The sequence below is a fragment of the Columba livia genome, chromosome Z, assembly GCF_036013475.1.
Source record: "Columba livia isolate bColLiv1 breed racing homer chromosome Z, bColLiv1.pat.W.v2, whole genome shotgun sequence".
NCBI classification, from domain to species: Eukaryota; Metazoa; Chordata; class Aves; order Columbiformes; family Columbidae; genus Columba; species Columba livia.
The window spans coordinates 67,747,785-67,760,886 of record NC_088642.1 but is presented as its reverse complement, the minus strand read 5'-3'; the positions used below and the strand labels follow the sequence as shown (position 1 = coordinate 67,760,886).

The 13,102-nt window shown below is 41.7% G+C and overlaps 1 protein-coding gene across 1 annotated transcript in view; it reads left to right on the top strand.

The window, feature by feature from the left end:
- The window catches only part of ACO1 (aconitase 1), a 39,120-nt gene that overhangs the window by 1,456 nt on the left and 24,562 nt on the right, over positions 1–13,102 (top strand). Inside the window, exons 2-3 of the mRNA XM_065046264.1 lie at positions 9,542–9,662; positions 11,323–11,491. Coding sequence (XP_064902336.1) covers positions 9,566–9,662; positions 11,323–11,491 — 266 coding nt within the window. The 5' untranslated portion in view covers positions 9,542–9,565. The remainder of the gene's footprint in view (positions 1–9,541; positions 9,663–11,322; positions 11,492–13,102) is intronic.

The window sequence follows — 13,102 nt, the reverse complement described above, 5'->3', positions numbered from 1 at the left end:
ATCAGAATGTCCTAATAAACTTCTGGGGATTGTTGCTTCTTCGAAGAAAGTAAGAGGAATTTAATGTGTATAGAGTAGGAAGTACAGCTGATTCTTGTGGCCTCCAGTATCTGTGGTGTATGTGTGAGGAGTTATTCAGAAAATTGTCAATACTTTACTTTTCCTTGACTTTGTAAGATATTGGAAATTCCTGGAGTGGTTTTTGGTGTATAAAGGAGCCTGATCATGTAGCAGTGCTTTGCGGATTATATCTTGTAGACTGCTGCTGAATTGAAGACTGTAGGGCTTCCAAACTGCATTTTTTGACATATCTCATTTGTAATTTGGTACCTTTCTTTCCCTTTGGCCAGAGGATAATGCACTCCCACTTTGATATTATTTAATGAAGTTCTTGTAGTAACGGTGGAAGAGTTGAAACAATAATTGCAGAAAACCACAGAAGAAATAGTATTGCTATTTAAGTAGTAAGAACAACTGAAAGTCTCTCACTGTAGGATTTCATCACGTAATAGCTGGAAATTATCTCCCTTCCTGGAGTAATGATCCACTTAATATCACTGGAAGGGTAAGAATTGAAGAGGGGTCTCTTTCTTTCTCTTCAAACAGAGAGAAGGTAGAGAGGAGTCTTAATTTGCAGTCTGTTCTGTTTGTGTGAATAGGAGGGAAGAATTTTTCAGGGTTCTTGCCTTGAGTGCTGCCTTAGGGAGTGGCTAGTTCAGAAGATTTCCTCTAGGTGTTTGGTACTTCCTCACAGGAATTGGGACATCCCACGGTTCTAGGGTCAGGCCTCAGAAGCTTGTGAAAGAGGGTGTTTAGCTTTGGTTGGGCTGTTCTTGTTTATTCATTTTGTTTTGTTTTTTTCCTAGCCTTTATGTGGAAAACTGTTCTGAAAAAGCTAGCTGAATTAAAGATGTTTTGTGGAAATTCAGTTTGCCTCCCCAGAGAGCGTGGCTAGTAAACTCTGGTAACAGCTAGTTGGAACTATGGAAATCTTATCAGATATGGACTTGTTCTGCTTGCAGACTGAAGACAGGGGTGTCTGAAAGCTGGATTCATCTACATAAGCAATTGAATAGCTGCTAGGATTGTAGGCAGCATTTTTTGCTGTGAGAAGAGTATCTTTTATTACTTCCAGAACACAAATTCAGGATTGTTTTGAAATGGCATGAAAAGTTAGGACTTTTCCCCTACTACGCTAGATTTATTTCACAACAGTAGTAATCTCATTTCTTCATCCTTGAAAGGACTCCTTCCACCTACGTATCTTTAACAGCTCTGAAACGGTTCAAATGGCAGATTGCACAAAAGGAGTTTCAGGGGTGCAGAGGCAGCAGTTTGCAGAGCTGGCACAACGGTAGTGGCGTGAGTAGAAGGCTGATTCACAATGCTCCCATTCTATGTCACCTTCCCATGCACATCTGCAACATTCACCTGAGCCTTTGGAAACAAATAGACCAATACCAGCATGTCTTTTATTCCTGCCTATTGAAATTGAAACCAAATTTCAGACCCAACCTTTGTACACACTGAGAGGAGACTCTGTGTTCAGGACTTCTTGCAGGGCTTCCATGTTACCAGTGGAAACGTGTTTCTGTGTGTTACACTGGATTTTTTTTTTTTTTACTAACACTGAAAGCTGGTTCTTTGTTAAAACTGGTCTGTGCTGCGTATTTTTATCGAACATTCTAAGACTGCTACCACGGGGAAATGAGCAGCAAGTTTGTACAGGGCTATGAAGTAGGTTAAAGTTCAGAGTTGCTTTTTCAGGGGAAAAAAAAGTAAAGGCTTCATTTTTCTGTGTTGTGCAGCCTCCAAATAAGCTTCTCTGTATTCTCAGGCGTAATACTGCTCATTTTCCTGCAGCATAAAGAAAATTAGTCTCTACTTTTTAACTAGGACACTCAGTGGTGGGTTTGCTGACACAGCATTCTCTTAACACGTACGCCTGCTTAATTAGGATCTGGATTTTGTTAACTGCAAGGCTAGACTACGTTCCAGAGGCTGTCTGAGGATACTAGATACATGTGCTTGCCTGGGCCACCCAAAGCTGGGGAGATGTAGGAAAGAGAATTGTTTTGGCTGTCCCTGAAGCAGTTAAGTGAGCTGAATGTTGCGGTGAGGGAGAGAGCATTTGGCTTTGCAGAGGGGTGACCTGAGGGAGTTTAATATCCACATCTTGGAACAGGCCACGCATCGGAACGGGCCACGCATCTGAACTTTCAGCTTGCTTGGAGTTGGAGTAACTTTAAGAGCTAAAGGGTTGATTTCACAAGCTTGATCTCTGAACTAAATCTTCAGTTTCTAAACGTGTAGTACAGCTCTGCTGACAAAGTGCAATGGTCAGAATGCTTGTGACAGCCTGTGAAATACACAGATTACAGGAATAAGCACATAGTAACCTGTCCAGTGCACTGGAAGTGTAGCACATTATGGCTCTGAATAAATAAATATTTTAGCATTGCAGTCAAAGTTTTAGACCTCGGGAGAAAGCAGCGAAGTCTGCAATCCGGAGTCCTGTTTGTGTTCCAGTACAAAGTTCCTTTTGAGTGTTAAAGTTGAAAGGGGCTCCCTGCAGCTTTGCTTAGAGAGTGTTTAAAAAAACCACCTCCTTTATGCATTACTGCATTTTCTTCCAGTGTGGGACAATGGTGTGGTTCATACCAGCAGAAGAGTTGCTCAGTCAACAAATTGTTCGTGGACTTCTCTTTAAGGGTCTACATGGAACAACGGACTTCCCTGCATAATGAAGAAACAAAATATTATTTCCCCAGTTTCTGTTAGCACTGAAATCTTGTCACTGACTGCTTTACAGCAATGCAGCACTGTATATTTTTTTATAGAGTGGCATTATCTGTCACAGGTAATTTAAATACTAAGAGCTCCTAATGTGCAAAACAAGAAACCTGTGTTTATTGCAACAGTAGTTGTACTCATCTGTTCTGTGCACATCCAAAAGTAGTTATAGCTCGATACATTATAAAACAAGACTCCGCTTGTTCCAGTAATGGTGTTGAACTCTATCCAAATGCTGGGGGCATTTGTGATTTTTTTTTATTTGCCATTTTTTGGGTGTGTATTTGTTTTTTGTTGATGATTTTGTTTATTTTAAATTTTTATTTATTTTTTCCAGGGTAACAAAGATGTTTTTCTTAGGCAACTTGGATATTTAAACTATTTGTTTTTCTACTGCACAGAAACCTGTTCTTTTTTTTCTAAACCGACTTGAATTATGAATGGATTTACTTACCCAAGTTTTACTACTGCAGTCACCCGACTAATGTGGGAGGAGTTGTCCTTCCATGTAAAAAATGCAGACCTCTGGCCAGATGCTTAGCATGGATATTTTCCTTCTTTGTATTTCAGAAGGGTAGTCATACACAGAGCAAGCTGCATTTTAATAAGACAGAAGTTCCAGCATGCTGGAGCTGATAGGAGATATTTCCCACGTATTTAGCAGCTAAGTACAGATACACAATGTCAGTTGAGTGGACAAAACTAAGGGAAATAATGTGGGAGAGTAGGAGGATGACTTATAATTGCAACGGAAGGTGGAAGATCAGATTCGGCACAGGTGGAAAATGTGTTTTCCAAGCAAGCCGTGAGTGTTCACGGTGTCCTCTGCCGTGTAACCGGGCGAAGGATTTCATCGTAGCAGTCCTGCCAGCTCAGCTCTCCTTTTCCCAGTTTACAGCTGGAAGTTTCTTCACAGATTTTCTTCAAGTACCAGCAAGTCTGAGCCTTCCCCCTTTCCTTGATGCTTGATAAAATATCATAATTGCTTTGGCTAAGTGTAACCTTTTCTAGTGTTTCTAGCTTCTGGTAGTGTTCAAATTAAACTATTCCTTTGCTAAGTGTGTTTATTGGTGGTGGCTGGGAATTTACCCACTTCCCTGGAAAAAGAGCTTTTACTATTTGATATCTGTTTTACTTAAGCTATTAGGTGTTTAGTTCTATTGAACAGATGCTTACAATGAACTTCTTGTTAATAATGTAGGCACCCTTGTGTAATTTGAAGGACAACTAAGAAACCAAAGATAGAATAGAAAAGGCAGTGATGGAAACATGTTCCCTTTCCCTGAGTGAGATGAATATGTCTGTGCTAAAATGCTGAAATGACTATGCCTGTTCTGTTCCTACTTTATGGCCTGAACCTCAAACAGAAGTTGTCTCACCCAGAGGTTTTTTTTCTTATTTTCCCTTCTGCTGGCCAAACAAAATAAATGTGTCCTTGGTTTGACCTCAGGCATTTCTGTAGTAGTATCATTATTAGTAATCAGGGTTATTTTGTCAACACTGGTGTGTACCACAGAAAGAGCATGACTTAGTATCAGAATGTATTTTAGCAGAAAACCACTCTATGTTCTAAGGTTTTTTTCTTGTTCTGGATAGTGAGAGATAAGTGGGATCCCCTGAGATCCCTAAAAAGCCCCAAAATAATATTATTGCTGGTATTGATCTAGTACAGCAAATGTGATGTTTTTAGGATTTTTTTTTATTAGTGATATGAAAGGGACTGTTGCTTCTGGTCTGATAGCTGTATTCATTTGCACCTTCACGCTCTCCTGCAGCTTTAAAGACTGTCAAATAATACATTAACATGCAGTCTCAAACAGCTCTGGTGTCTTCAGATTCCCTCTTATGTGGAGTGGGAGCACACCTTTTCCATCTCTAGCCTGCATGAGATTATTTCTGCAAGGGCTAAGCTACAGGATATATCAGGATGCTTTCCCAGTTCCATTCATTTCAGTAAAATTTCAGCATGTTGAAACTGTTCCAAGTGACACTGCTGCTTTTAAAGGTTTAAAGTAGAGTCCAGGACCCACAGTCAATCAAGAACGTGCTTCAAATCATACCTTGAATGCTGGACTGAGTCCTTCTCCAGTAGATGATGTTGCAATGTGACTGGTACTGTGTATATGTTGGATACTCAGAAAAGTTACATCAGCATAAGATTTGAAATCAACACATGCAACGATGTTTAGATCTCCTGTAATTTTTGTTGTAGCTGTTTAGAGTGATTTTGAGTTACATACTTTTTGTGGAAATCCACATCAGACTTTAACATGCTTGAATATGTTTGATTTAGTTGTTTAACTTTTAAGAGAAAACAAGGAAAGAAGAGGGTACAGACACGTTTTTCCTCTGTCCTTTGGGTTTGTGCGTAATTCCTATGTAATGATCATCAAATGGTGTGGTCTTCAGGCTGCAATAGAGATCCACACACACAGCACAGCCAGTGGGCATTTTTGCACTGATGTTTTGTTGCTAGTGAACATCTGAGCTCTCATGGTAAAAGCTGAGTTCACAGACCCACTCAATACAGATGAAGAGTTAGAATGTTGTAATATAAAACTTGCCAGAGAAATCTGAACCCTCCTGTGTAATACCTGTGGATACAGACAGTATGAAACAGCTGTTGCAGCTAAAGGAAGGAAGGCCAATGGCATCCTGGGGTGTATTAGAAGGGGAGTGGTTAGTATATCGAGAGAGGTCCTCCTTCCCCTCTACTCTGCCCTGGTGAGACCACATCTGGAATATTGTGTCCAGTTCTGGGCCCCTCAGTTCAAGAAGGACAGGGAACTGCTGGAGAGAGTCCAGCGTAGGGCAATGAAGATGATTAAGGGGGTGGAGCACCTCCCTTATGAAGAAAGGCTGAGGGAGCTGGGGCTCTTTAGTTTGGAGAAGAGGAGACTAAGGGGGGACCTCATTAATGTTTATAAATATATAAAGGGTGAGTGCCATGAGGATGGAGCCAGGCTCTTCTCGGTGGCCAACAATGATAGGACAAGGGGTAATGGGATCAAGCTGGAACACAAGAGGTTCCGCTTAAATTTGAGAAAAAACTTCTTCTCACTGAGGGTGACAGACACTGGAACAGGCTGCCCAGGGGGGTTGTGGAGTCTCCTTCTCTGGAGACATTCAAAACCCGCCTGGACATGTTCCTGTGCGACCTCACTTAGGCGTTCCTGCTCCAGCAGGGGGATTGGCCTAGATGATCTTTTGAGGTCCCTTCCAATCCCAAACATACTGTGATACTGTGATACTGTAAAGAAGCATTCGTTCTCTGCTTTGAAGGACAAATGTTGCATACACAAAAAAAGCTTCCTTTTTTTATATTTGGAAAGTTATGACCTTTTCCAAATAAATTTCCACCCTCCTGGTATTTGTAGTTAGAATTGTGCTGCGCTTTTGTGTCTCTTGGGGAGAGAGGTTTTTTTACTGTGAGAGAGAAAATGCCAGAAATCTGACAGGGTAGTCTGTGGTGAATTCAGGGCATACCCTGATGAGAGATGGAGCTACGTGGCACAGTGCTATGCATTGATGTAACAAGGTGAGGGTAAAACAATGTTGATAGTTAGGGAGTGTAGATTTAATGATGAGCATTAGTCTGAGCCAGATTTTCAGTGTTCACAGAATTGTAGTAGTAGGCACTGGAAGGGCTAAAATAAAGCTCTTGTTTGGTAGACTTTATACAAGTCATGCAACTCTTGGAGAAGGTTCCAGTGATGAGATTCTGCTTTTATTTTTTTTTAAACTCCCCAGTTTAATCATTTTTCTAGATTTCAGTCAGCTGAAACACGTGGAGTCCTATGTCTGTGTCCAGAATTGCACAAACACTAAAGAACATGTGTCTGGGATAACAGGAGAGGGGGAGTAGATTGTGCTGGAGCTGCTGCTGTTTTCCAAGGCCAGGATGAGCTGTGTGTGTGGGTGGTTGGTGGCTGCTGCCATTAGAAACCTCTTAATCTGTACTTCTGTCTTCCTGAGGGCCACTGTGTGGAATCCCATTTCCCATTTCTCCGTGCAGGCGGTTTTGAGGTTGTCAGGCAGAAGACTGCGTGTCCTGTGTTACATGTGATCAGCTACTGCTGTGGTCCTGCAGTGTTGGCTATGGGCAACCTGTGTGACCCTGTGGGCTGTGCCCATCCCAGGCAGACAGATTTTGGCTACCCTGTCTGCTAGCCTGCTTGCATATTTACATTTCAGTGCCTGCAAAACGTGAATAAATATTCTGTGCTGCAATCACAAGTTAATCTGTATCTATTGCAGTGATTACTTAAAAAATTTCGGTGTACTCAGTTTGCAGAGTACTGTTCCCTTGTGTCTTTTTGGCAGGTCACTGTCTTGAGTTCTGCACTGTGGCCGCTTGATTTATAATTTATCGTCTGGAAGTAGTAGTTGGTACGACTGAGGCTTCTCCGGCTCTGAGAAATTTGGTACAGCAATGCTGGAAGTTGGCATTTTTTCTAGATACTCCACCTCTTTGTGTGGATTTCTAAATGTCTTGCAAGGTTGTGACAGAGCTGTTCATATCAGCATGACCAGGCAGGTGAAAAGGACATGTGTTTAGGCCTTGGTCACCCACAGTTTGGCATATTTGTGTAACTCACTGGTGAAAGCAGATTTGTACTGAAGTATCTCATACTGCGAACTAAAAAAAGCTGTGTTCAAGGAAGAAGGTGATGCCTGGCAGAGCAATGGTAACAAGTAGATAACATGTCATAGCATCTTGAATTGCTGCTGTGGTTTGGCAAGACGCTGACTTGGATAGGAAATGTTACAGCTACAGTTTTTGCTTAGATGAGAATATGTGAACTGAGTACAGTGGATTCACTATGGTCATATCAAAGTAATGATCCCCTGCTTTCTCTGTGAGGGGATATCCCAGCATTTTCCATCTTCAGCTAGCCATAGGCTTTCCCATGACAAGTGAATATGCATAAAATGAAGTTCACAGCTTGGGAGGCAGAAAATAAAGCTCATGAGGAGCGTAGCTGGCAAGGAGAGGAAGGAAGCAGTTTATTTTGATCATGCTCAATCGTAGAAGCACAGAGTTTGCTTACAAGAGGAACAGCTGAGTAGTTCTTGCTGTTTAAAGAAGGTGACACCTAAAACTAGATGGGCTCACGTGCAGGATGTGTATCTGCAAAGCTGGGAAGGGGTACCTCAGAAAATAACTCGTGTTGTTTGGAACGTGAGAGGTGATAACTTGTGTTGGAAATGTGAGAGGTGATACATGTGGGGAGGGAGGCGCAGGATGGTATTGGCAGTCTGTTCATTTGCCAACCTTTCTGTCTTCCCTGGGCATTCAGCTTTTTATCTACAAACTTTCATTGTTTTACTTGACAGAATTTTTGAATTTTTTCTTACTTTTACAGTATCTTGCTGCTTTACACCCCGGGCCTTCCTTTGTCACCATTTCTGCTGTCTCTCCATCTCAGTCTAATCTCTAATTTGTTTGCCATCTTCAAAATTTGTGAAATGTGATTTGTGCTGGAATACTTTAAAAATCCTCCATAAATGTATTCCCCATAATAGTATTCCCTGAACAGTCAATGAGAATGACAGGTGAGATCTATTAATTAACTCTTCAGCCTCGCATTAACTGTTCTTAATAAATACTGGACTTTGTGCATCCCTTTGCACCAAACAGTCTCCAAGGCCTGTCAAAGGATGTGCATCTCACAGCTTGCTGGGGTTTTTTGTTTGAAAAACTGGGCTAGGGGAAGATAATGATACTTGAGTGAAGACAGAACAGTACTGTGAGAAGACAACAGATCTGGAAGTTAGACCTGTGATTATCTCTCTTCTAAAAAAATTTTTATCATGACTGGGAATATTGCCAGGCACTGGAAGAGAACTGTCATTACTGTTAAATCGTTAGCTTGTTCCTTGGCATATGTTGGCCTAAGCCAGTGCTCCCAAAAGAGCCCTGGGCGGAGTTCAGGTTTTAAGAGTGTCCTAGGAATTGTTCCCTTAGGCAGTTTGCATGCAGTTAACCTTTTCTGGACATTGAGAGATATTTCTAGAATGAATTTAGGCCCCTCTATGCTAGCTGGCCTTGATACTGGGAATATCTCAGGGTACTTTAACTTACATAAGTGAACCCTAAAAGTCCTAGGTACCAGTAGAATGCTCTGTCCAGCAAAACCCTAGGATAGCAACAAAAACAGATCTCAAACCAAAATGATGTTTACAGTAGAGTCCACTTTAATTTTTATTTGGTGGTGACCATAATGAATCTTTCTGAAATCAGGAGAGTTCCTTGTGTCTCTTGACAGTCAGGGTTTGTAATCTTAGTCTATAACACTTTCTGGCTCAAGTGAAACTATTGTGTTTTCTGTTTTGGTTGAATTGTTTTCAGTTTTGAATGTGAATTCCTGTCTGTTTGCTTTAGACTGATACCACTTAAGAAATGACACCACATCATCATGGTGGTTTGGGGATCACAGAGGCTCAAGGAACTGTCTATAAGCAACATAAAGAAGAGAATAATGCAGACATTGAACTTTCTTTTGAAACCATGTAGTGTATCCCTATTTTTCACAATGCTCTTATCTTCCTGCAGACCTTTTATCTCTGAGAACTTGTTACAGCTAGATTTGTAGGGGAAAGGGCATGACTAACACAGACTGTGCTGTACCTTTTTGTCTGGTACAGGCCTTGTACATGGGACAGATACATTGTGGGACTGTGGGACATACTCTGTATGCAGGAGAGGTGTAATGAAAATGTCTTTTATTTTTCTTTTGTGTTTTAGGGAAACCAAGGTTCTCAAATAACCATGAGCAACCCTTTTGTACACATTGTGGAGCCCCTGGACCCTAAAGAGCCTCTGAAGAAGTTCTTTAATCTGAGCAAATTGGAAGATGAGAGATACGGTATGTTGGCAGCATAAGGAAAGCATTTAATTGACATTGATGTACAGAACCTGAAGAGACGTTGCAACATTAGATGATATTTGGTCTCTGGAGGGAACTGTAAATTCAAAAGGTGGTTGTTAAAAAGAAAATGTTAGCAAAATTTTATTCTGGGAATTTAGAACTACACAAGTACTGGCAAGGTCACAGTAGTATTTTCTTAATATGCTGTACACATATCAGTCTTGTTTTTCCTGAGTGGATGAGGAGAACTAGGCAAAACCAAGAGTTTTCTCTCATACTGCCGTGCTACTGGAAAGGCTGCAGAGTACCTAACAGTGATATGACTGAATCATCCAGAAAGATTGTTCAGCTTTAAAAAGAGTAGTAGCTAGAAAATCCTTTCTGAGGCAGCTTCTTCTTTAGTTTCTCTGGCACTTCCTGAATGTACTTAGGCATCTTTTATTTGGCACTGGTAAAAATCTTACGATCTCTGCTGCTGACTTAGTAAATGAGTATCTATAGCTTAGAGCTGTCTGTGTTGGGTATTTTTTCTCTTTCAAAAAGGAAATAGGCAATCAAGAAGAATTCAGGAAGCAAGAGGAGGAGCATTTTCTCTGAATGTCAGCAACACATTGCACACTCAGGTAGTGTGTAATTGAGAAATCAATTAATTGTGAAAAGCAGAGATGAATCTTAAGAAGTAGAGAAATACATGTATGGTATTATCAGTTGATCATTCCAAGATTCCAAGATCGATAAACTACAGATTCTTTAAAGAAAAAAGGATACAATGCACACTTTCTACCTGAAAAATTGAATAACTTAGCAAACGAAGAATGGGGCAGGGAGCAGAGGGAAAAGATTTGTAATACGCAAAACCAACAACAAAAACCTCCAAATGATTCTGAATGACTATGTCCTGAGTAATAGTTTGGGTTTTTTTTAATGATAGAAGTAATGAGGTCTCACTGTGATTAAGTAACTTTTGTGTCTTGGAGGCCGTGTGTAGAAAGTTGAGACAAACCTGAATGTAAATATTCTGAGAAGAAACGAAACAGCTATTGTTACAGTGGACCAGGGGAGGAAGGACAGTGAAACTTTCATTTTTTTTTCTTCACATCCATTGCTTGTAGTAAACCTGTCAGGACTGGTCTAATATTTTGTGTCATCTTCTGTAACTATTTCTGTCTTGAAGTAAAAGATTAGCAGATGCACAGTCTTACACAAGAGACTGCCAAGACCACTAAAGCTGTACTTTCCAAAATGTCAGGTAGAAAATTATGTTTTTCTGGTGCATTTATATGACTGTATTCAGTGTGAAGAGTGAGAGAAAACTGCAGAGAAACAGGGTGAGCAGAACATGTTTTAGGTTATTAATAGTATTGCTGTGGAGGATGGAAGAGATGTGGAAAAGAGTCCCTTCAGCAAAGATGTGTGCTCTCTCATAGGGACTGAGATAATAAGTCAGCTCAAAGAATTGAGTGGGACAAATCAGTTAGCACTGACCTCCTGGGAAAGCTGGAGGCCAGAAAAAGGAGTCTGATAATTTGGGATAAAGCCTTGTGAGAATATGGGACAGCACTTGTGGACACGTCTGCCTCAGGTGTGGAACTTTGCACTTGCTGACATATGCCCTAAGGTAAAAACTGAATTTGTTTCTTGCCTCTTACCCATGCAGCACGCCTGCCGTTTTCTATTCGAGTTCTCTTGGAAGCAGCAATCCGTAACTGCGATGAGTTCCTAGTGAAGAAGGGAGATGTTGAGAATATTCTTGACTGGAAAGTGGTGCAACACAAGAATGTTGAAGTGCCGTTTAAGCCTGCAAGAGTTATTCTGCAAGACTTCACGTGAGTCTGATGCTCTTCAAAGCTAGCAAGGGGAGCCTTGAAAGGGCAGCAATGCTCAGCTTGGGGTGCAGGGGATAGCTGAGGGAAAGAATGACCATGAAATGTTTGGAAAGACCTTTTTCAACTTTCCTGGATGTGAGGCTACAGGCAACACTTGGAGACACAAACACTAATGATATTAATAAAAGCATTACATGAAGTGTTTCTGGGGTGGAGAAATAAATATCTTCATGACACTTTTCAAAACAGAGGGGAAGAAAATAGGATAGATAAATTGCATCCAAATAAGGGAATCCAGACTTTACAGGTTTTTTTCAGAATCTGAGAATCACAGAATGTTAGGGATTGGAAGGGACCTCGAAAGATCATCTAGTCCAATCCCCCTGCCAGAGCAGAATGTCCCCAGAGAAGGAGACTCCACAACCCCCCTGGGCAGCCTGTTCAGTGTTCTGTTACCCTCACTGAGAAGAAGTTTCTGCTCATATGTAAGTGGAACCTACTGTGTTCCAGTTTGTACGAATTGCCCCTTGACTGTTCATTGGTTGCTACCGAGAAGAGCCTGGCTTCATCCTTGTGACACTCATGCTTTATACATTTATAAACATTAATGAAGTCACCCTTCAGTGTCATCTTCTCCAAGCTAAAGAAACCCAGTTCCCTCAGCCTTTCCTCATACGGGAGATGCTCCACTCCCTTAATGATCTTTGTTGCCCTACGCTGGACCCTCTCCAGCAGTTCCCTGTCCTTCTGGAACTGAGGGGCCCAGAACTGGACACAATATTCCAGATGTGGTCTCACTAAGGCAGAGTAGAGGGGCAGGAGAACCTCTCTGCCCTACTGAACACCCCCATTCTAATACATCCCTGGATGCCATTGGCCTTCCTGGCCACAGTGCTGGCTCATGGTCATCCTGCTGTCCACCAGGACCCCCAGGTCCCTTTCCCCTACACTTCTCTCTAATGGATCATTCCCCAACTTATACTGGAACCTGGGGTTGTTGCTGCCCAGATGCAATACTCTACACTTGCCCTTGTTATATTTAATTACATTTTTCCCCGTCCAACTCCCCAGCCTGTCCAGGTCTTGCTGGATGGCGACACAGCCTTGTGGTGTGTCAGCTACTCCTCCTAGCTTGATGTCATCAGCAAATGTGGTGATAGAACACTGTATTCCCTCATCCAAATCATTGATGAATATATTGAATAATATATTCATCTCTCAAGTACTGACCCTTGAGGCACTCCACATACAAGCCTCCAACTAGACTCTGCCCCATTGACCACGACTCTCTGGCTTCTTTCTTTCAGCCAGTTCACAGTCCACCTCACTACCTGATCATCCAGACTGCACTCCCTCAGTTTAGCTATGAGAATGCTGTGGGAGACTGTGTCAAATGCTTTACTGAAGTCAAGGCAGACCACATCCACTGCTCTGCCATCATCCATCCACCTGGTTATGTCTTCATAAAAGGCTATGAGGTTGATCAAGCACAACTTCCCCTTGGTGAAGCCATGTTGGTGGCCCCTAATGACCCTCTTCTCCTTGAAATGCCTTGAGATGGCACCAAGGATAAGTTGTTCCATCACCTTTCCAGGGATGGAGGTGCAACTG